At 30.3% G+C, this 26,357-nt stretch overlaps 1 protein-coding gene across 1 annotated transcript in view; it reads left to right on the top strand.

The window, feature by feature from the left end:
- Nup188 (nuclear pore complex protein Nup188) overlaps positions 1 to 26,357 on the top strand; it is a 68,880-nt gene that overhangs the window by 28,104 nt on the left and 14,419 nt on the right. Inside the window, 13 exon segments of the mRNA XM_067283761.1 lie at positions 2,761 to 2,847; positions 3,007 to 3,083; positions 8,633 to 8,704; positions 8,861 to 8,900; positions 12,433 to 12,624; positions 16,978 to 17,067; positions 17,758 to 17,823; positions 17,894 to 18,016; positions 20,904 to 21,024; positions 25,160 to 25,219; positions 25,764 to 25,868; positions 25,943 to 26,075; positions 26,149 to 26,313. Of these exon segments, the coding sequence (XP_067139862.1) occupies positions 2,761 to 2,847; positions 3,007 to 3,083; positions 8,633 to 8,704; positions 8,861 to 8,900; positions 12,433 to 12,624; positions 16,978 to 17,067; positions 17,758 to 17,823; positions 17,894 to 18,016; positions 20,904 to 21,024; positions 25,160 to 25,219; positions 25,764 to 25,868; positions 25,943 to 26,075; positions 26,149 to 26,313 (1,331 nt within the window).

Below are 26,357 nucleotides of genomic sequence, written 5' to 3'. Positions count from 1 at the left end.
CATAATTAAAAAGTGGGTGTTTAGAGCTCTGTGTAGATAGAATTATTAGATAAATCTCAACTAAATTTGGTATAAATACTAACTTGAATATACTGTTTTGATTCTTTGGAAAATATTTTACATCAGAATTTAGCTGCTAGTACTAAAATTAAGCAACGCTGTTCCTTAATGTGCACATTATGTATGTTTTGTAATGAATTTTGATATAAAAGGAGTTGTAAAGCATTCTTCAGAATTCTTTGACAGATGAATAGTTGTGGTGCTAACTTTGATCCTGATTACTTATTAAATGCCTGCTATAATTGAAATAAAATTGTTGCACATTGTTTTTTAACTCCCAAAATTCATTAGAAAATGTATAAAAAACACATTATACATATGTAATGCACATTAAGGAGATAGCAATGCCAAATTTTATTTTAGTGACTGAATTTTGAAGTTAAAATTGCATACTCAGGACAGTAAGTAACAAACTTGATTGAGATTTTCTCAGTAGTTCTTTCTACAGATGTGAGGGAGAACTCAATTTTACTTTGTTATTTATCATTTATTTTGTTTTAGCTATGTTTATTTTGGGAATCGATTTAGTTAAGGGTGACTAGCATCACAATCTTGATAAAAAAAAAATTCTAGAAAAGCATTTTACTGTTAGCAGTCCATCTGTCTGGTTTTTGCTATTAGTTATATATTGACAACAACCCATTCTAGAAGAAACTGAAGTTGGAAAGTGGCAAAAACAAAGTCAAAAAATACAATTACTTGACCATAATAATTGTAATGATATAGTCCTGCCTTTAAAGTTTACTGTCAGCATGGAGAAATGAGTGCATGATGTGAAAATGTGTAAATGAGATAGATGGTGGCTGTGATGCTGCTATACCAGTATGCATAAATAGATGATTGCAAAACAGCAAGTTTGAGGAGAGGTTTACTAGCATGGCCAGGAGAAAGAATATGTAAGATTGTTTGTTTGGAATTGCTCTAGTTCAGATGTAACTTTTTGCTGTTGCGTTTTTGATTGTCTTAATTATAGAATTACCGAAGTACTAGTACATCATTTAATTAATTATTGTATTGCATTCATTTAATAATAAGCCTTTTGTATTTATTAAATTGACTTTACATTTAATTAATCCTTGTGTACATAATATTTTCCTTACAGTTGTTTTCTTTATTTGGTTATGACTTCTGAGAGGTCAGATCTGCTCCTCTTGTGCACTCTCAAGTAGAGTTTGGTCTCGGGTTTGTTTCGCAAAGAGACCCAAACTTTACACAGAGAGTTCTGAATGCTTGCTATTTTACAGAGTGTTCATAAAGATTAGAAACAATTAATGCAATTTCAGTTGAAAAAATACATTTGATATGATACTGCTATCTTTCTCTTTGTAATTTTTTTTTCATTTTCTTCATTCTTTTTTTTCTGTGGGCCCTAAGAGTGTCTTTTAATCATTTCTGTAATGGTTTGGCCAGCTCCATAACTTATTATGTTAAACCAAAAGTTTTATTACAGCAATATTTGATAAACAGACATTTTTGCATTAGGATGCATTAAATTGAAAATAAATTCATTGCACCAATAATGGCATAATAACTAATGCCAATATTTGTCATATTGGCATTAGTTACAATGACATTTTATACTGTATTATGTTAGGAATGATGATTTTCAGGAAAATATAATAAGGATCCGTATATTTATATATATCAAATGTATCTGTTTTCTTGTATTCTAATACAGTGGAAGCTTGCTAATACTGTACCTGTGGGACTAGAGTGGTAACAGATTACTGGACATTTTTGTATTTTTGCAAAATTTGATAAGTTATGTATGATTTGAATGTTGCAGACATTGCTGTATGCTTCTGATTTGCATACATGTGCTCTGTAATAAGTTTGAAGATGATATATTTCACAAATATACTGTTTTCAGATTGATTGGAAAATCCGTAAAGATATTAATGAATATGTCATTGCACAAAATCAACATTTACAATGATTCATAAGCATACACAGTAATATTTTTCAGATATGTACTCCGATCTCTGTGTTCGTGAATAATTGGGACAGAGTAATCTTTCACGAACATCAAATTCTGAAACTTTGAGTTCTGTTTTCAATGTTAAATTTGTAATTTGTTCAAAGACATACTGCTGTTTTAAAAAATTTTCAGAAAAATGAATGGTTTTATTAAATGAATATACTGCACAGTGGTTTGTAGTTCCATAAAAGTCATTTTATTTAAGCCAAATGAAAAAAATAAAACAGTAACATAACTTATGACAGACACCATACAAATGACCGAGTGCAGTGATTTTTTAGCATCATGTGTGCTTGAACATTCAGTTTATGCAGGTGCCGACTTCAATTTACAATAGTACATAATCTCCCACCTCCTGGAAGTTCAAATTTTGGTGCAAAAATTTCTGATCATGAATGATTGAATTCCCAAACACTGACATCAAGGATGTAATGTACTGTATTTCTGTCTGGAGTTTATATTTCTACATGCAGAATATTCGATAGTTCCAGATTTTTGGATACTTTTTAAAGAGTGCTGGATTAACAGACTTTTACTGTATTTAATTTTATAATACATAATATATATAATATTAAGAAAAATAAGAAGTTTTAACAACATTAAGCCATCAAAAGTTAATGTATTTTTAAAACAGTAATAATTTTATGTTATGAAAGATCAATGTAAAAAAAATATATGTAATTATTTTAAATATTTATATACTTTTGTTTTTATTAATTTAGAGTGAATTGCTACACATTTTATTACTGTATTATAAGGATGCATCTCCAAAATCAGAAGATATTTTAAAACTGTTTTCTTTATTTCAAGTATGTAGTCATAAAAATTGAACATAAGATTAGTGATAGTTATTAAACTTTTGATATGTTGAAGTTATATCATAAATTAGGATATTTTAAGTTTTAAAAGTAAATTTTCTTATGTTTTTGTATGAAAATTAACAAAAATATTCTCATATTTCTTCATAGAAGCATAGTTTTGGAATGAGGCAGACTTACAGACAGTATTTAGGAGAAGGAATGAAAGGACAAATCGATGTAATTGGGTACGTTATAATTTATTATTATTAAAAATATTCGTTACACTTCTACTTGTAATATTCTGAAAAAGTCTTCCTGTAATAGTTACATCAGGGAATTATCTATCAGGTCAGTCCAAAAGTTCGTGCGCATTTTGGCGAAATTTTTAAATGGTGTAAATAAAACACAATTTAACATTTTAATCTATGATATATTTTCCTCCGCTATCTACAATATTTCGCCATCTTTCTGGTAGCTTTTTTATTCCATTGGTGTAAAAAGATTCTGGTTTTGAAGCAAAAAAACTTCTGAGTTCATTTCGTATATCCTGTTCAGAATTGAACTTTTTGCCTTGGCAAAAATTTTGTAAAGCACGAAATAACTGAAAATCACTTGGGGCAATATCCGGGAAGTATGCAGGATGCAGCAAAAGCTCCCAATTCAGTTCATTAATTTTTTGCAGCGTTGTTCGAGCCGTATGTGGTCTAGCGTTATCATGGTGGAACAACACTTTTTTCATATTCACCAATCGCGGGCGTTTTTTAATCAATTCTGAATTTAAACGGCAAAGTTGTTCACTGTATACATCTGCATTAATGGTTTTATTTGGTTCTAACAATTCATAATAAATGACACCATACATATCCCACCACACACTTAGCAGAACCTTTTTGGGATGTAAAGACGCCTTTGGTGTTGGAATTGGCTGCTTATCTTTGTCTGTCCACTGTCTTTTTCTGGTGACGTTATCATAAACAATCCATTTTTCGTCACCTGTTACCAAACGGTCTAAAAATGGCTCTCTTTCAAAGTGCGATAGAAGGGAAATGCAGATGTTTACTCGCTGCTGGCAATTGGCTTTGGACAGCTTGTGCGGTACCCACTTTCCAAGCTTGGATACTTTTCCAATCTCCTTTAAATGGCGAAAGACTGTCCCATGAGATGAATGCATCTTTTCTGCGATCTGATCCACTGTTAAATGTGGCTCTGAATCCACAAGATTTTTAAGAACGTCGTTATCAAAATCGCCAGGACGTCCTGAACGGGATTCATCATTAATGTTGCTTTTTCCAAGTTTAAATTTTTCAAACCATTTCTGGGCAGTCCTTACACTAATAGTATGTGCACCATGTACACTATTAATTTTTATTGCTGCAGATCTGGCAGTTTCACCATTCGAAAAGAGAAAATATAACACAGCACGTTTATATGCGTTATCGATATTCATTTTTTATCGGTACTAGTATGCGTCTGATCTTTACGAAATTTGGTGATAAACTGACGAATACATCATTCAAGCGATGACAAGTTTCGACAGGTTCGGAATCTTATCGATCTGGTAATGAGTTATCGCGAATCCCATACATGCTACTAATGCGCACGAACTTTTGGACTGACCTGATAATTAGCTTAAAAAGCAGATAAAATGTCTTTAACAATTTTAATTTTTATAAACTTCACTGTAACTAATGTGAATAGAATAAGTACAAATTTATGATGGGTTTATGCTAAATCTGTAATAAAATTTGCAAAACCATATTTATAAACTTGATTTTGCTTTGAGATTTTGTAATAACTGCAAAGATTTTACTAAGCGAGTTATTAGTTTTGTGTTAATCTACACTCCAAAAGATAAAGTTTATGTATAGCTATATAACAAAAATCTATTTTGTGTGCATAAAACTATACAAGAATGTACGATTATGGAAAATACATTAACAAAACATAGTTTGTCATGGTGTAATGCGAGATATAAACAATAGTATCTTATATGTATGATGCTATGTAAATTATTAGTAATGTTTTCTGTAACAAAAGGTAAGTAAAAGGTATTGTTTGAATATGAAATTGTGATAAAACAGTGTTTATTACAATTTCAACTTTAGTTTGTTTAATTCTCAAGAAATACTGTAGATGAATACTAAGAATAAAGAGGAGAAATGAAATTTTCGTGCTATAATTATTCTATATTAAATCTTGGATTCAAATTTTAGTTATGTAAGTTTAGTTATGAATATAAATGAAATACTAGGATAATAATCAATTACCACACATTAATTACCACTAATTAAAAAATAAAAATTGTCATTATCTTTCATCCTTTTTCACATCATCCGGATCCTGAAAAGTTGTAGGAGGACAAAACATTGGTGCACAAGAATAGTTACACAACTCAAAAAATAGATCTTCCAGAACAGCCACTTAAAAGTTTCTTGTTTCTTTGTTAACCCTTAGCCTGCCGTTTGCCACGCCCCCTTATTTTGTAAAACGGCCAAGGTCAAAATAGGTGAATCAGGCAATATTATTTTAAAAATTCACTAAAAATTAAATTATTATTTTATTCATATGAAAAAAATCACATATATTTATCAATATAGTTAGTTTTAAATACGACACATTTCGATAATGTTTGTTTGAAAAATTTATGAGAAAAAAATATATATATATGATAACTGACATTCAGACTTGAAAATTTGTTACTATTTGTCAAAATTAACATTGTCTGGTTACTTCATTCTTATTGTCACTAAGCCAATACGATGTACAATATTGTTCTGTACAATTTGATATAAAATTTATGCATGTACGTTTATTCATTGTGAAATAATCGCACATTATATCAAACATTTGTTTGAAATCTGAACTTTATTCTGCTTTCAACTAATATAATGAACTAATATACTTTATTCATTTTATATCAAACAAGATTATTTATTTTCGTAATAAACATATGATTACCAGTAGCAATAGATGTAACATTTGCTGATATTTTAGATTTAAAAAATAATTAAAAATTAAAAATTAAAAAAATATATAAAATATCGGAACTGAAGGTCATAACTTGAATATTTATGATGCATTAACATATTATAGCCGAATAAACTTATTATAGCATTAATGAACTTATTATAGTAATATTATTGTATGAATATGCTAAAAATAAAATAAAAAATTATCAGAAAATGAAAAATTAAGGAAAAAACATCGATAATTAAAATTTTTTACATCGACAAAACACCACCTGGACAAAAATATGTGAAACAGACGATAAACAAGACGATACCGTCAAGTGCTGACATCTGTTGTCGATAAATTTTATAAAAATCGATTTTTAACAGGGTAACGATGAATCGGTACCCTGGCCGTTTTGCGAAACAGTTAGGGTAACGATAGATCGGTACCCTGGCCGGGAAAGGGTTAAGGCTTTGTTGTGATCTTGGATTTTGAAAATTTTCAAATTATTTTGGAAATAAATATTACTGTTTGTTCTTCCACATAAAAATATGGGGAGTTTGCTATACATTTATACAATAAACTTGAAATTGGAAATTTTTGAGTTGTGTCACTATTCTTGTGCACCAACGAAAAGACAAATACACTTAATTCAGTGTTTCTACACTTGTGGGAATTATTTCAGTTATTTTTTCAATTCATTTTATTATTATTTCCATTTGACTTTGATGTAGTATTAGTTTTTAATTAAAATGATTTTAACATATTAAGATCAAATTAAGAAAGAATGAAAAATGCTTTTAAATGCATATCTGTTTGGAAAGTGAAAGAAAATCATACAAACAATAAAATGACTTTTTAATTATTATGCCTTTGTGTCCTTTCTATCGTAATTTAAGATTTATTTTGTATACTAGTACTTTTTTATATATTAACAGGATTTATTATACTGGAAACTATGGATGCAGATATTTAGTCTTACAGATCAGAAATAATGTTTTTTATTTAGTTCACCTGAACACATACACTTTAAACTTGTGTTTCGGACTTGTTCGTCTCTCCTTAAAAGTTTAAAGTGTATGTGTTTAGATGAACTAAATAAAAAACATTATTTCTGATCTGTAAGACTAAATATCTGCATCCATAGTTTCCAGTATAATAAATCCTGTTAATATATAAAAAAGTACTAGTATACAAAATAAATTTTAAAAAATGACTTTCTGTTTATGATCTGTTTATACATATAAAAATTCAAAAAATTATAATGATTAGATTGATTTTGTTTACTGTTTAGAGATGATGGAAATATTTAATAACTATTTTTGAAAATATTAATCCAAACTAATTGGCTTTTAATCCATTTGGATTATTTGGTATTCTTTTTCCTGGTGTAGTCTTCATGTTAATTCAGGATTTCTCAACTATAGTTGGATGAGCCCATTATAGAGTTTTCAAAAAGAATGCTACCATTTTAAATTATTGTAATTAATTTAATTAAAATTGAAAATTAATTTGAAGACACAGTCTGTCCAAAATTGGGAACCACCATTTATTCACTTCTTGTGTTCCAGAATAGAAATGTTTGATGACTTGGCCTTCAAGTTTAAAAACATCCCTTTAAAAGCACAAAAAAATATCCAATTAAAATTACAAAGTTAAAATTGGAACTGGTGGATCTTACAGACATCTTTGTTTTTAAAGGGATGTTTGTATTCTGGAACACAAGAAGTGAATAAATGGCAGTTTCCAATTTTGGACAGACTGTGTCTTCAAATTAATTTTCATAAAATTGCCATCCGAAGAAATTCTACAATTAATTTGTTATCTGAGAATGATGTAATGAACATTAAAACATTGGAAAACTGTCCACATTTTACATTTGCTCATTACAGTTTCTCTGTGTGTGCACTTTGTGTCATGTTGCACACATCCAATTCATATTCAAATTTTTCCTATGCTCGCTTAAGCATTCCACTTACAGCAGACCCAATTCTATAGCTCATGCAGATTACTTGTGTAGCACAATGATGTTACAGACTGCAGAACACAGAACACCTTTGTTGCAGAATTGCTAGTTTTTTCATGATACTTCGTAGAGGTAGTAGATGATAAGTTGTTTGAATGTAGATGGAAGATGACATTTGGACTGTTATTCTATCAATTGATATTACATACTTATCGGGTAATAATTGACATAATTACAATGATTTAAAACAGTAGCATTCTTTTGAAAGACCCTATATTATGTCAGAGCAACTGGCCCCAGTCAGTTTCTTGAAAACTGACAGACTTGGTTTGTATATGTGAAGGGTTTTCAACCTATTTTTTGTGAATAAGTGTATGACTATATAGCAAAGAGGAGACAAGATACTAGCCTTCAATTTATATTCAAGTAATAAACCTTTATTTTGAGGGTTTGTACACACAACATATTTTGAGTGGAATGAGGTAAGCACAACACAAATTCATATTAATCAGAATTTCAGATTACAAGGGTTCATATTAAGGCATCTCCATATATTTGGTATTCACCAAATGTTGAGCAAACATTTGGCCACTATCAACTAGTTTGGAGGATTTATTCATGACTAATATTTACTGTTTCCCACTCCTTGTTGGTATATTGTGCCGAATCTAAGGGGACGAATAGGCAATTATTCAGCAGTTGCTGAATACCAAATATATACAGCTGGCTTTGACAAGGTCTTACTGTATTTGCCAAATTATAATGGTTTCTGTATATTTTTTTAGTTACAGTAAATAGTTTCTATAATTTTACATCTTTAATTCTACATACTGGTTGAATAAGAATATTAAAATTCTATATTTTATATGATTATAGATATTTAGAAGCTCTTGTATTTTTAGAAATGTTGGAATTGGAATGGTTATTCCAATGTGAAGCAGAAGGAAAGTAAGAGATTTTTCTTGTTTTTAATTTAATACATCATTTAATACACTTATTAAATGTAACTATAAAAGAAAACTTAATTAAACCTATAAAATAATGTTGAAATTCTTTAAGATATTTTTTATAAAGATGAATTAATCTTGACTATTTTATTTACAGAATTAATAATTTTTCATTCATAAACACTGAAAATTTTAATGTAAGTTAAAAAAAATAAATATTTAAGAGTTTAAAAAATCTGTTTAAATTAATATTTTGATTTATAATCTTCATTATATTTGAGATGTTCTTTTTTGAAAGTAATTTTAATGAAGATATTTAACTTCAAGATAATTCAAAGTGATCAATAATCATCTATCTCGATTTATATATTAATATTAAATACCTAATTATCAGATTTTTTTTGACTGCATTTGGGGTACAAATTTACCTAATTAACTACAGTAGACCCCCCCTATAACATGGTAGATATGTTTCGTGTTGTACGAGTCACTTAAATACATGAGCCAATCACAGCCTGGCACATGTGCAGTTTAGGGGCTATGGCTGTTTGAAAGGTTTTCTTCCATAAAATTAATCGATTCTAGACTAATTTGACTCAACATTTTCAAATCACGTATAATTTTTTGGGAATAATCCATATAAACTATACTATAAACAAAAAATTGTAGGATTACTTACTGAGTGTGCACCATTTGACGAAGCCATTGCTTAAGCTTGTTTTCACCACAGAGCGGCTCGTCAAATGGCTGGCATGTGTTTCGTGATAAGTTATTTTTTTGCAAAAAATTTGAACTTTGGAAACATCATTAATATAAATATAATTTTTATGGCTGTTAAATAATAAATGGTTTTTTAGTAGGTCCACTGCTTGTTTAAACTCAGTGGTTTGTACAATATTCACTATTGGTCCAAATTCAACCAATCCTGTCTCGTCACGAGTCGGCGATGTCGTTTTACCATGTTATATGAGTCTCTTTTAGCATGTTATATGAACACAATCGCAGTTTTTTTCACTGTGTTATATGAACCCATGTTATAGGGGGGTCTACTGTATATAATTTGTCTGAAAGTGGGCAACTTATCTGTCTAGTTTTAGACAAATTATATAGTTTATTAATTAAATTAACAACAGAAGCATAGCCAAATAAATGCAGTGATTAGGTGCAGTGGAGTTTTGTACAACACAGGGATATGTTCAGCATTATAGGAAGTCTCATTATCATTATCAAGACATTATCAAGACATTGCATATTAGATGATTTTATAGGCACATGCATTATCAAGATTATCATTATCAAGACATGCATATTAGATGATCAAGACATTATCAAGACATGCATATTAGATGATTTTATAGGCACATGCATTATATGAGAGTTTATTATATTCAGTATAAAATGACTTTGAAATTAAGCTATAAGTTAAATTTATTCTGATATAAAGCACTATTCTATTGAGGAAAAGACTCAATATGATTAAAATATTATATATTATTTTAGTTGTTGTTATAATATAAAGTTTATTTAAACAACATAATGTAAAGAATAAATATGCATTAATGTTAGAAAATTCATAAGATTATTTGGCTCGTTAGTGGGCAAAAGGATGAAGTCACCAAACACTGTTAGTTGGTCAAGAGTTTTCACCCAACCACAGGCTGGCTGTATGGTGTTTCCTGAGCTGTCTAACACCTAAATAGAGGCCATTTTCTCATAAAAAGTCTTTTTGGGTATCCCCTTTGGCAGATTACCTGTATGTTGTGTTGCTATATTCTATCAAATCAAACCATAAAATTATTTGGTAGGAAAAATACATAATTGAACAAAGTATCTTATCATCAGCTGTTAATAACTATATAAGTGTACTTTTTTTTAACTTTATTTTGCTGTCAAACTCTGTTTGTGTGTTTTTCAAAGAAATTGAGAAAAATACGAGGGCTATTTTTTAAATAAGGTTCGTTTGTGAATGAAAGTGAGAATAATGTGCAATCACTGTGGTATGCATGCGCTTCTGCTCCGAGCAAGCTTGGCGCGCGTTTTGACGCCATTTGCAGCCATATCGTCTGTCTATATGCTGAGCTGTAGAAGTTTAAAAATGTTTAAGAAAATTGAGTCTCCCGCCGACTGTGAGATACGATCTGTTATTCGATTCTTGAATGCAAGAAACTTGGCAGCAGCGGAAATTCACCGTCAGATTTGTGAAGTTTACGGTGATAATGCTATGAGTGAAAGTTCGAAAATAGGTAAGAATGTTCAAGGATGGGCGAGTTAATGTGCATGATGAGCCATGCCCTTGCCAACCTTCTCTGATTTCTAAAGATTTGTTTTGTAATGTGGATAACAAAATTCGAGAGGACCGAGGATTCATGATTTCAATGTTATCAATTGAATTTCCACAGATTTCAAGATCAGTTTTGTATACCATTGTTTTGGAGAAACTGAATTATCGAAAATTGTTTTGTCGGTGCGTTCCAAGACTGCTTTCTGACAATCACAAAACAAAAAGATTAAACAGTGCTTTATCATTTTGACTCGATACGATCATCCACACAATCCAGACCTTGCACCCAGTGATTTTCACTTGTTTCGATACTTAAAGGACTTTATTTTGCTGTCAAACTCTGTTTGTGTGTTTTTCAAAGAAATTGAGAAAAATACGAGGGGCTATTTTTTAAATAAGGTTCGTTTGTGAATGAAAGTGAGAACATTTGGTGGTCAACATTTCAATGACGAAGAAGTGAAAACTGCAGTCGGGGATTGGGCTTCTTGACAGGCGGCAGATTTCTTTGAAGTCGGAATTCAAAAAATTGTTGAGCGGTATGACAAATGTTTAAACAAAATGGAAATTATGTAGAAAAGTAGATAAAAGAATGTAGAATATGGAAAAAATATATTTTAATGATATTTACAGTATTTTACTTATTATTAAAAACGGACCTTATTTTAAAAAATAGCCTTCGTATCATATTAATGAGAAAAACTTACAAGTGAACTTACTTCTGAATTGCTTTCAGAGTGAATGTAATTGTCACAAAAATATGATGCAGCACAAATTAACATCATACAACTGAATTTATGTATAATTCGTAATTAAAAAAAAATTTCAATTTACTACTGATATATAGTAAAACCTAAGTAAACCAGAATCACACAGTACTAAACACTTATGTTTAGGGGATTTCCATTTTATCAGCTTCCATTTTGGACAGGTTTTACTGTAATACATTTAAACAACATTTGTAAAATCCAAAAATGTTGATGTAAATGAATGAATTTAGAGGGTATTTCATGAGTTCAGAATTATAGGAGTTATGTTGATTTTTGTTTATTTTTTAATAGATAAAGCATGGTAGGTAAGAAGGAATGAATTTAAGTTATTTTGATAGTGGGAACCAGCAGTCAGCATGAAGTTGCCAAAGAGTTTAACAGACTGCAGTGCATGATTGGTGGGAAGTCTGGATGCAGCCTTTTAAACTTTGGCAACTTCATGCTGACTGCAGGTTCCCACCATTAAAATAACTTGAATTCATTTCTCTTTAAATACTGTGATTTATGTGTAACAGAATAAACAAAGATCAACATAGCTCGTATGGTTCCAAACTTATGGAACATCCTGTATATTTCAATAGTCAATAATTGTTAATTTAATGTAATCATATTATTATTATAGATAAATTTTAAGATTTTTATCAACGAGAAAATTAATTATTTATTGATTATATACTATAGAAGTTAGATGAAGTCATATGTAGCTTTGGAAATCATCCTCATCAGGGACCAATTATTCTAGCATGGTTATTAGTGAGACAATGTTCTGGAAGGAAATGTAAGACAAAACATCTTGGAAATGCAGCACTTCAGTTGAATGTATTTGAATATTTGACAACATTGTTGAATAGTCCTATTTTAAGAGGAGATGGAGTGAGTATGAATACAGTTTCGTTAATGTTCTAAATCTTAAATAATCATTTATAATTAATTATTTTCTCCTTTCTCACATATTAGACTTTCTGTTCAAACAAAAATTTCTAAGGAAACAGGTACATTTGAACAGATATAATTTAATTTTTTATTACATTAAAGTTAGATTTATATTGATGTGTGTACAGTGTTGTATATATATATATATATATATATAATAAATAATTTAATTCATTGGTGGTGTAATGTAAGCAAAAATTAATATAATTATTAATATTAATATATGACAGACCTGTTTATCTTTAGACTTGACTTCTTTTGTATATTGTTCTACAAACAAGAATAGCACACTCAATTGAAACATTCCAGTATGCATCAAATATCATATTGGTGTATTGTGACATACTAAAATATGTTCTGATATTAACTGATGAGTTAGTGTGGTGACAATGTACATTGCACTTATCAGACTATGAATACAGTGAGTTCCAATGAGGTGATATGGTGCTTCCAAGGTTATATTATTAAACCCATTTTAATACTAATCTGTATTAACCCAAAATTGTTTTGATAATATCTGCAAATGATAATATAGCATTGTCTGCTTATGCCATCTTCTTAGGTTGCGTTAAAAGCTTGTTAAACTGTTCACCAGTGCATCAGTTGTAGCTGAGACTGATGCATACTGGAATGTACCCAATGTTGGAAGTTACAATAATGTGTAATTAAGTAGCACAAATAAGTTATCTTTCATGTATTTATTTGCTTCTTTCAATGTAAATCTAGGTTTAAGTGTATTTAAAAATTGAAAAAATTTTGAAATTACATGAATTTATTTTTATTAAATAAAACAAAATACACCAAGGAATCATAAAATAAATTCCATTATGTGCTTTACCAATGAAAAATATGGACTAACATTTTCAGTCACTACACAATTTTCTTCGGGTCCTACATTTCTAAATTAGAACACATGTAGAACTTAATTTTAAATGTCTCAAATAAAATCATACCAACACACTTTATACATTTCCAGCATTAATTTTAAGCACCAAATGAATGTCTCGAATATTTGGTGTTTCAAATATATTTTAAAATTTGAATATTCGAATGCATTTTAAAATAATACTGAGAAGTTTTAAACAAAGTTCTATGTGTGTTCTAATTCAGAAATGTAGGACCCAAAGAAGATCCAGTGTAGCGATTAGAAATGCTAGTCCATATTTTTCATCAGTAAAGCACGTACTGGAGTTTATTTTACGGTTTATTGGTGTATTCTGTTTCATTTACATACATATAAACCTCCACAACAAACCCGATGTTATATGGCAGTTAGAGGTGTAAAGTACTATTTTAGTTTACAACGATTATCGACTCTACCGTGTCGGAAACAACCGTTAACCTACCGGGTACTTTACTCGGATTCGCGTTAGCGTGCCAGGCCTGGACTTTAAGCATGCACCGAATTAAATAAAGACAATATTTGTCAATAGAAAAAAACCAAAGATTTAATTAGTCGTTTAGCAATAACTATGTACAATATTTAGTAAAAATCAAACAATAATTTATTCTAAGAAATTCAACAAAGTCAACCCGACAATTCTCAATTCAAATCTATATCTAACTTAACTATTCCCCTTGGGAATCCGACAAAACCAAAAAGCTTAACTTATAACAATAATTCTTATAAACTAGAGATCCTAATCGTCACCTCAATATACTCGGAACCTATTTCCTCAAACTCTCAAGACTTTCTCAGACTGTCGATCCAAATTCGAATCACTTCAAATCACCTTGGAACTATTCGAGATCCTATCGGACACCTCTCTATTACTGCTGCGAAGCTCACCAAGCTCGTTGCTATCAGAATTCACCTCTCCGTCTTCACTTGAGACTCGGGATTTATAGTGTGAGGTGACATCACAATTCTGAATGCGGTCACTCCCCTCATTTACATACTTAAATGCTAACAATAACGTTTTTCATCGTCTGGCAGCCCTTTTTCCGACAGTTTACTCACTAACTTTTTACATTATTTGTTTTTACAATTCTTTCCGGGACGTTTATTACTTAAGGTTTAGCGAGTTTTATTTCGTGCTTGTGGGTTCTCCCCCCCCTTCTCGGTGCGGACCTATTCTTTGCCGCTCGGGGAGCGAAAATGTGCGTGAGTCCTATGGCGCTTTTCTTTCGTCGGTGAGTTGGGTTTTATTTCTTCTCTTTTTAATTACTGAAGGTGAATGGTGAGGAAACCTTCGTCCTAACAAAACATAAGCCCCAAACAAAAATAGAATAATAAGCAAAATAAAAGTAAAATAAAAATAACGCTCGGACTTGGTTCCTTACAGAGGGTTAATGTCATGTAGGTATGCGTTGCTTAATGATGGACCACATATACGATTGAGGTTTCATAAGATTATAATAGAGGTGTAAATTCATAGTTACCTTGTTTTTAATATGTTTATATATGTAAATACTTATTGTTGTGTTACACACAGCATATATGAGTAGTAGATATAATACATAGTTTTGTTACAGTCTGATGATGATTAATGATGTATTTCTTAGAGAATATCTGTGACATTAAGCAGCAGTATATTAATAGAATTAATCTATAGATATATATAATAATTACAAATATAAACATCTTTACAAAACCTGATACATTACAATAAAGCTACAACAGTGAACAAAAAGAACAAGGTTTAAAGGAAACAGAAAATATGTTTTACAAAAAAATTTGAATTATACTGTTACTTGCCATATAAAATTTAAAGAATTCAGTGGTTCTATTTTGAATTTAAGAATTAAATGAAAAAGAAATGAAATGTTCTGTTTAACGTATTTGTGTAAGAAAATGTGAATATAAATGTGTTAAGGCTGATTTATAGCTTAACGGCAGCATGGTGTTTCAAGGTTACTAGCCATTATTAGAGTTGATAAGAACAGTGCTCAATTTATAGTCAAACTCTGGCCAGTAGCTAGTTTGGTACAGTCTGTTGTTGGCATTAAATGTTAAAGGTCGGACATCATTCAAGTTTGGAATTTTTTACTACACTAGAAGTGTGCATCTATAATTCAACATCTACTGGAGTGGAGGACAAACTGTTGACTTTTCTGTTAAAATGTGGATTTCTGAACACTAATTTGTAATTGTCAATTTGTTGCATTCTCTCACTTACAAGTTACCTTATAAAACACAGTCATGTTTCTAGTAACAGAAACAAGTGTATTTGTAGCAAATAAGTGTAAATAATATGTAGCTGGCATCTGAGCTAAGGTACAATGTCAGAGAACAGAATATTTATTCATAGAAAAATAATACAAAGTAATAATAATAGTGTTTATTGATAATATCTTATTGAAATACTCTTACACAGGATACAATGTATTCACAGTATATATTAATCTTTTACACATACTTGTCAAAGCTTGGTTGCATGCAATTATTTTTCAGTTGACGATTTACCTTTCTAATAATGAAATTTATCTTCAGTCTTAATTCTCTTTGCAGCACTTGTCATTTTATCACCTGCCAAATATTCAGGATTTTTTCCCTCTAAATTTTGGACTTTTTTTGTGGCTGAAACATTTGGTCTGATCAATCTATGTCAGATATATCATTATTATAATGATTAATTATGTCAGATATATCATTATTATAATGATTAATTATGTCAGATTTTAATTGAGTTGTTAGTGTTATCTTGTAGGTTGTGCTAAGAATTTTCTGTTTCATATATTAATTACAAGATAACTCTAATAGAGTTTTTGGCAAAAATAAGCTTTTATTACAAATTTGACTATTGCATACAATAACGTGCATAACTGGAAATTGCATTTGAGAGCATTTTACTCAATGACACACTGAAAATATATTTGATTGTTGTCTTTAATAGAAATTTAAAAATATTTAAAATGTAGGTTGGTGCACAAAACAGTAGCTCTGGTTGGTGAGTCTCTGGTATTGTCACGTGGAGCAAGTGAACCACATCATTTCAGTGGAATGTTGTGTTGGATGAACACTGGTGTCCTTGTATCATGCAAATCTGCACACAATACAGGAACTGATGGATTACAACAGCCAGCACTGTTGATGTCATGTTATGCTGGGTGTTCTAAACATAATACCAGGTATTCTACATGAAAAACTTACTTAGATCGATAGGTGATCACTTTCAATATCTTCTATGATGATGTTGCAGTGGTTGGCTTGTGTTTATTGATGTATTATTTTATGTTTCTGCAAAAATATGAACTGGAGTTACTTTTTTGTGTGTGAATCTACATTTATTCTATTTTTTGATGATTAATTTATATGTCAGTATATTAATGTTTTCAATTATTGTATTCCAGGTGATATCTAATCTTGCCCACAGCATCATATATACTTTGCTTTCTGGATTATTATCTCATTTTGAAATTAATACATTAGGAAAAATCCAGGTATATCTTCTTCAAAAGTTATTTTATTAAAACTTTTTAATCAAGCAATACAGATAGATTCTGCTATCAGACCATATATAATGTGACTAAATTATTAACATAACATAATAAGAATCTGGTTATATTATTTGGTTATTAACATATATCTTGTTTGTTTTATATGTAATAATAGTATTGAAATTTAATGCATATATGATATAATAGATCCTGTAAATTGGTTTTTATTTGCAAATCATTGACTAATATTTTAATATGATATAATTTTATGGAATTCATGATTAATAGTAGTTTTACATTAAAGATTTATTAGATATATACATGCAGATATATAGATGTATAGTATATACATAGAGATGTAAGAATGATTACTCATAACAATCTATATAAATTCTATTTACAGTTGAGAACTAGTAATATTTATAATACAAAAACAATTACAGCATATTTTATGTAATTGGTAGTTACTAAAATACACTTTAAAATACATTAGAAAATAATATATCTCTCTCATAATCTGAAATAAATACATTAATTAATGAAACTCAGTTTGGCACACATCTAATGCTCTATGTACAGGCAGTTGCTTACAATTTAGTACATATATTGTGATAAATTTAAATATTATTTCTTATAATATTTAAAAATATATTTGTGTTTATGTAAAAAATAAACAATTATAATATTTTACAGCATTTATGCCAGTTAGCTGAATCTATGTTAAAATATTCAAACATAGCAGATGATTTTTGGAAAAAAGTAAGTGTATATTTATTAGTATGTTTATTTGATTGAATTATATGTATATTAAAAGTTCGTAATTTATTAGGGACTTGATAGCGGGCTTGGAATTTTAATGACTGCCGTAATGGATATGTTTCCTTTAGAATTTAATCTGTTGGTCAAATTGTGTACTGCTCTTAGTCAAGCTGGAGAAAATAGTAGTAGAAAGGTCAGTAAGATTAATAATAATTTTAATTAGATTTTTAATAACATTTAATAATATAAATAATAATAAAAATACAAATTAAAGAAAAGTTGAAATATTTTAACACAAATATATAAAAAATAGTATTTCAAATTTCATTAAAAATGACTGGGCTGCAATTTGAAAAAATTGTAGACCTATAAATTTCCACTGTCATCCATCCATCTTTTCTTAATCTTGAGAAAGGAGTTAGATGAAACCAAGAGCAAATATGGAAAGATTAGGAGCAGGAGGCCTGAATAACTATATACAAACTTCTGATAGAAACCAGAAGTCAGGTTATTCCAATTCAGAAATTTTTCCCTGAAAGGAGTTAGATGGATGACCAGCATGACTCTATTGTTAGCACAGGCCTTGGAGTCACTCACTTTTCTCACCTTTCAGGTCATTTGCTCAACTTTCTCACTTTTTGGTCATTTCCAGGTGCTTAATTAAGATGGACCAATCAAAAATAATTTTAAAGCCAAATGATCTGATGAATTATTGGACTAGAATTTTCTGGAAGATAATACTCGGCCTTTAGCAGGACTCAAAAAACTGCAACTGCCACTCAGTCTTGTTAGATTACAGGAAACAAAATTTCTTTCACATATGTAAAAAGTCTTTTACGCACTTAAAAAAAATCCCTCTCATTACAAATTCAGAAGCCAATGTTGAGTAAAGTACTCATGCCATATTGTCGTTATTAGCCAAAATCTAGTTCAGAGTTGCATTTCTTTCTATGGGGATTAAAAATAAGTATTCTAAATATCCCTATGTTTTTGGCTGTTTACTAAGAAAATCTCTGAAATCCTTTTGTAGGGGAAAACACACTATGCCCAGGGATTAATCTCTCAAACTGACAACATTGCTGCCCCTTCTAAATTTAAAATATATTATAATTATTAAAATTAACCCAAGATAGTGGCGTAACCTCCTACCTCTAGAAAAATTATTTCGTTTCTGACCATTTAATTGTCTTTGTTATAGCCCAATAATTTGGCAGATCATTTGGTTTTAATTAACAATTGGGTTATGGAGTTGTTGTTTACAAGAATATTTTTTTACTTTATTTATTTTTAAATAATTTCATAAACTTCAGTTAAATAGAATAAAGTTATTTTAATGTTTTCATAGCATAGTGTTAACATTTAATCACATCTATATATTCCTAAATGTATGTTTAAATTGACTCAAGTAACAGATCTTTCAATAGGAGGTGTCATTTTAAATTTTGTGCCATTTTTCAACTGTCAACATACAACTGTCATTGTGGTTACATTTGACAAGTAAAAACTAAGAGGTAGTCAGATATGGATTGATACACACTCACACAATGCATTGAAATAGTGAAAATTCACTACAAAAATGATGAAAATATTGCGGAGATGGTTTGTAAAGTTTGTACTGCTTTTGGTCATCATCAAGCACCTTCTCGCACAGCTATAGTGAATTTAATCAATAAATTTGAATGACTCGGACAGGTTAGTGATGTGAAGAATCCAACTTGTGCTCATCTGGCCAGATCAGCTGTAAATATTGCTGCTGTAGCTGAGTGTGGGGCTGAAAACTGAAATTTGTTCATTTCGAGATGATCACAGGAATTGGGGATATCACAAGCCTGTTTACACTGCATTTTGCATAAAGATCTTAGCCTACATGTTTATAAGTTGCGTTGACACAAGAATTGAAGCCAGCAGATCACACACAATGCCGTACATTCGCCAATTGGGTGCTGGAAACGCATGAACAAGATCATGATTTTTTAAACAAAATTTTTCTAAATGATGATGCTCATTTTCATCTGTCTGGGTACATAAACAAGCACAACTGTCGCATTTGGGGCTCTCAAAACCCAAGAGATATAGATGAACAACCTCTCCAACCACAACGAGTGACAGTTTGAGGTGGTATTTGGACTGGTGGTGTAATTGGGCCATACTTTTTCGAAAATGCTGCTGGTTCGACCGTTACAGTGAATGGATTGCATTACCAAACAATGTTGACTGAATTTTTTGGCCTAAAATTGATGCTATGGATGTGGACAACATTTATTTTCAGCAGAATGGCACCACCTGCCACACAGCTCATGAAACAATGGCTCTATTGCATGAAAAATTTCCTAGATGTGTGATTTCTCGAAATAGAGACTTCAATTGGCTTCCAAGATCATGCGATTTAACACTATTAGACTTTTTTCTTTGGGGCTATGTTAAAGCTAAAGTCTACACCAATGCTCCAGCAATAATTCAAGCACTCAAAGATAATATTACAACTGCTATTGGCAAAAACATGATGCAAAATTTCATCAAAAGAATGACCATTTGTAAGAAGAGCTGAAGTAGACATTTGGCAGATATTGTGTTCCATTACTAACCTCAGAGTTTGTACTTTGGATTAAAATAAAAATATCTCCACTTTTCATGAAATTATTGAATTTTTCTTTTAATTTAAAATTTCACCTCTTGTTGAAAGACTTTTTATAATTATTCCATGTAGTAAGTATTATTTCATAAAATGTGTGATTACTTTATTTGTGAAATATCCATTTTTTAATCTCTTCTCTTATGCCGATTATAAGTTTGCATTAATTGAGACTAAAAAAGTAAACAAAAATGTAAATTTATATTTACACACAAAATTTACCCAATAAATTAAAAGATTCAAAGTGTTGTAAAAATTACTGTACAGGGGCAAGATACTACTAATTTGAAGTGGTGAGCATATATATTAAATTATTTATTTATTATAAAGTAAATGCTTGAAAATATAAAAATGTGATATTATTTTTTATTTTTTTCACTCCTTACATTCTGAACTTGACTGTAACTGATTTTGGAGACTAAAAGAAGTACTTATTTTTATTTAAAAGGTTATTCAGTTTTTTGAAAAACTACCAGGATACACAGAATATTTGGAAAATAATATGGAGTCGGTAGTTCCAAGAACGTCATCCTGGATTCTTTTAGAAGATAAGAAACCATATGGTACAGGTGAGATAAATATTATTGTAAAGTATTAATCTTTTTCTATTTAAAAAACTGTATAATTTTGTTTTAATCATATTACTTTTATTTTTATATTATTTAACGTATTATTGTATTTTTATAAGTATTATTTTGACACTCATTATTAAAGGTTGACAAAATTTTAAAAATTTTACAGTTGTTTCTGTTAGATTGGTATATACAGGGTCTTTCAAAAATAATTCTACCATTAGAAATTATTGTAATTATGTTATTTATTGACCAAAAAAATCTAAAAGACTACACAATAAAAAAGCCTTCTTATGTCTTTCTCATACCTCAGGAAGTAAGTCTTACAATGGAGTTGACCTTTATTTAGAGGTTATTCATCCATCTCAATATGCAAAATGTTATAAAACTTCTATCTGGTGATGGCACAAAAAAAAATATAATATACATTGATAAAATTGCCAGGATGATAATTGTAAATTGACAAAAAATAAGCAATTATTTTATTGTGACATGGTCACAATACTGGACTGCAATTTTTAATCATATTTTTAAATTTATTTCATTTAAAATATATGTTTTTCCCTTCAAATTAGCAGTGTCTTGTCCCTGTACATTGTACTTTTCCTTTAGTGACTGAGTTGTGCCAGTCATTATCTAACACCTTTTGATGGGAAAATTTTTGAATTGAAATTTGATGCAAACCAGTAGTTGTTATTTAACATGACTTCTGGTTTGTATCAGAAGTTCATATATAGTCAATTGGGGCCTCCTGCCCCTAAGGTTTCCATATCTAGTCCCATCTTTCATCTACCTAACTCTGTTCTCGAGATTAAGGAAAGATGGACAGATGACAGTGGGAATTTATAGGTCTACAAATTTTTCAAATTGCAGCCCAATAAAGATTGACTCTGCCATAGTACTGTTATTTCCTGAGGTGTGTGAAAAGATATAAGAAGACTTTTTATTGTGTAGTCTTTTATATTTTTTGTCAATTTACAATTGTGAGCCCGCGAATTTTAGTGGAAAAATTTGTGTAAATGAAAGAAAACTTTCATTTTTTTTGTTCAAAAATTTTGTAAACGATCACCGATAGAAAAAAACTCCTCACGGAGAACGGAGCAGAGGTCTCCAGTAACTATTAACAGTTAGGTGGGAAAGTTGACACTTAGCTGTCAAGAATTCGCAAGTCATCGTCAACAACCGACAGCTTCCCACACTAACACTATAAAAGCTTGTGCAACCGGAACTTTGCGCGCTCACATAGGAAGTTATTATTGTACTTGTGTCCGTCTCCATGCCAGGAACGAAGTCCCGTCGGAGAAGACCTACGGCAACTCTTCCACATCGTCGGCGACCGCCATACATCGAATTACATCGTCCTATCTCACACCAAGAGGTATTTTGTTAGGACCTTTGTAAACTCTCTCTCCCGCAACGGCAATAGGCTTAGCTCATAGCCACCTGTTTGTTTAGAACTTGTAGAGCTTTATATCTACTTGCATATAACCGCATAGTATCGTAGAATAGTTTGTAATCGCCTTGTATGTTATTCTAGTTATTCAATAAATGCTTTATTCGTTAACCTGTCTCCTGTCAATCCAAGACGCCTGTCGACTTACCGATGACCTCCCCACTCACTTTTTGCAATTCTAGCCATCCGAAACGACAACGAGATCGGGTTTTGCCAACCCATGCAGTGTAAGTGGTCAGCGAGGATAAACCCCTGACCCTCTGCTTATCTCACACAATTATCTTCCTGGAAATTTTATCATATATTAATTATTATCTGAGAGTGTTGTAACATATATTAAAGCATTGGAAAATTGTCTAAGTTTTACTTTGCCCATTACAGTCTCAACACATGCACTGTGTGTCAAATGGCACATATCATCAGCATCCAACTGATACTTAAATTCTTTCTACATTTGCTATGGCATATCCATTGTTATTCCTCTCACAGAGCTTCTATTCTACAGCTCCTGCAGCTCCTAAAGATTATTCATGTTTTATAATGATGAGTGATTCTGATTCTGCAAACTGCAAAACACAAAATGCTTTCTGTATTAGAGTTGACATTTTCATTTATGGCACTACCTAGAAGTAATACACAATTTGTTTGCATGCAGATGGTGAAGAAATTCAGATAGTGGATAAGGGATACTGAAATTCTATCTTCCTTTTCTCTGTAAACTTTACAAGTATGTTTGAGAATTTCAATACAGTACTTGCACTAAAGAAGGTATGAAAATATACAGTGGGTGATTGGTTAATGAACAAATCAGATAACGAACACTTTCGCAAAAGATTCTTATGTTTGGACAACAAACACGTGTTTGGATTACGAACACCTCACAGAACAAACACGAGAAGAAGCGACGTAAAATAATGAATACTGATTGGTCTTCCCTTGTCTTCAGGCAACAATTTGAAACTTTTTTGAGTGCAGGAGAAGTCGACATCAACGCTCAACCCTGTTGGATAGTATTCCTCTGAACTTTGAAACTCTCCCTTAAAATTCTAGTCTTTTATTTTTCTGACAGAAACAATTTTTTTGTAGTATTCGCAAGACTGTCAGGCAGGCATTCATTAAGTTTCGCATTGGTTTTTATTTTCAAAAGGAGAGAGTATAATAGCAAAGGTAGAAAGTGGGCAGATGTCTGATGTTGCTGGACAATATGGCTGAAACAAGTCTACAGTAGGCTGCAGTTCAATCTTATCTAAGAAAGATACTGTATTATCAAGAAGACTCAAGCAGCTAAAGGAGTAACAAAAATCACATCTGAGAAATAAAGAGCATTGAAGAGCTCATAAGGAAACCTGAAATGGATCTGACAACAGAAGAACTCCAGAATGAAGAACACCAAGAAACTCAGCAAAATATGTTTTCTTCTGAAAAAGAGGATTAATGCCGACATCTGCTATTAAAGATCTTTTGAAGAAGTGGGAGGATGTCAGAACAACAGTCTTAGAATGGCATCCAAACCATGTTGAGGTTAATAGGCTTGGGGATCTCTACAATTACAATGCTATTAATTACTTTTGAAAAATCCTGAAGAAGAGCAAAAAGCAACAACATTAGACATATTCTTTAACCCCCACAAACAGAAAAAACATGACTAATAAAAATGCAAGACTGTGTATATATGTATTTTTATTATTACATATAAATGAACATAGTAAGAAAGTATATATTTTTTTATTTTTTGGGTTTCCAGAACGAATGAATCAAATTCCTATAAAAACCTATGGTAAATCGATAATCGGTTAATGAACAATTTGGATAGCAAACAAAGTCTTGGAATGGATTACGTTTGTTAACCGATCACTCACTGTACATCATTCTGAAATGCACTTGTAACAAGAAATTAAACAAATAAAGTCATCGTCATTGAAAACCTTTGGATGTTAGAAGTGCTGTAATGAAATTCTCAAACTTGTAAATTTTACAGAGAAAAGAAAGACAGTTATTCTTTTGATTGGTATATGTTGCATACATCTCAGATAATAATTAACCTAATTACAGCAATTTAAAATGATAGTATCATTTTGGAAGATCCTATATAATAAAAACGTTTCATATGTATTTTACTGTATAATTTAGTTATACAGTAAAATATTTTAAAAAATCCAATTAGGAGGTTGAATTTTTTATGTTTTAAAGTATTTTAAATAATCCAGTTTTGAACTAGGTTTTAACAACATCAGGTGTAATGACAATCCTGATATAATGTGAAATTTCTTCTGGTCCCATGATTTTACTATGCTATACAATGTTGAAAAAACAAGTAACAACATATAAAGTTCAGTTGTAATAGCTTATTTGAAGTTTTGAGTTTTCAAAATTGGGTCAAAGATTTTATTTAACAAAGAAAATTCTCTAATAGATGTATGGTCTGTAGGATTGGAGTCCACTGATCTCAATGTATTGCGCACTTGGTGTATTGCACTTTCTTGTAAGGTTTGCCACAATACGAATTGATGATCAGTTTGCTAGGATTGCTGAGTTTTAGTTTAGTGTTAAATTGAGTGAGGAATATGAATTGTAAATAATGAATATGTATTTTGGAAAACTTTAGATTTGTATTAATATTTACTTTAAAAAATCAAAGTTATCATCTTTTATGAAATTTAATAATACTTTACTTTTCAGATGCCTTTATTATTCCTTCACAAACAGAAGGAATCATGTTAACAAATATTCCAAATATTGGTAAGTTATTTAATACTTGAAAATCTTTTGTATTTAATTATGAATGGAAGTTAAAATGATGTAGATAAATTTTAATATGCTTGAATCTTTCACATAATAAGTATTCTTTTCAGCCTTTTACAAAATCTGTAAACTCTCAAACACTTAATTATCAACCATTATTTAATAAATTTTCTTTCTGCATCTTTGTGAATGAATAGAACTGAACTTATGATTCTTAACATTTCTGATAAATACAGTAACTTACATCACTCATTCAGATATATCATTTGTCTCCCAAATATAGCCAATAATGGATAGATATATCAGATATATTGCACTGTCTGATATAGTGCTCATTTGATTTGTCTCTCTACATGCACAACATAACAGGGAACTACTGTATTAGGCAAAAGAATCTAATACAAACCCCTCTGTTAAAGAAATCCTAAATTGGATAAGAAATGAACGTTGAACAGAAATATATATATTATAAACTATAAGATTCTTTATTGCTATTAATAATTTATGAATATTTAATATTCTTTGGAATTATTTATTTCAGAGAAGAAAGGTTATTCAGTTGTTCGATGGATGACTACCATAAATGGTTGGCAGATCTGCTTATGTGAAATACATACAAAGCTACAAGAAGTATCCCTCGGAGCAGGTAAAGAAAAGTTTAATTTTCATTATAAGAATTGTTTCAAGAAATTTTAAAGTTGATTGTCTGTCGAAATATAGGCTATGTCATGCAGCAATCAATACAACGTATTGTGGATATTGCAGAGCTGACTTTTTCTATCTTAGAATCTGATCCCTCTTCTCGATTTCAATTAGTTCACATTACGAATGAATTTTATGTCGTTTTATTAAGGTAATTACAAATTAATCTTAAGTCAATCTTTGTCAACCTATAACAAATTTGTTTTATAAAATATACATTTCAGATATTCTGTATTACCCAATCCTTCAATTGATTTACTGACAAGATGTTTAAATATAATAAGAAATTTAGCAAAGAGCAACCCAGAAGAAACTTTGCAGAGGTGTTTATCTATTAATTTCTTACCCTACATGGTTGAAACATCGCAAAACATTCCTAAACTGGCAAGGTAAATAATGTTACACATTTAGCTTTAACATGTCTTCCATGAAT

The sequence above is a fragment of the Centruroides vittatus genome, unplaced genomic scaffold (assembly GCF_030686945.1).
Source record: "Centruroides vittatus isolate TY-2023 unplaced genomic scaffold, ASM3068694v2 scaffold_1015, whole genome shotgun sequence".
Classification (NCBI taxonomy): domain Eukaryota; kingdom Metazoa; phylum Arthropoda; class Arachnida; order Scorpiones; family Buthidae; genus Centruroides; species Centruroides vittatus.
This window is presented reverse-complemented; position numbering and strand designations above follow the sequence as displayed.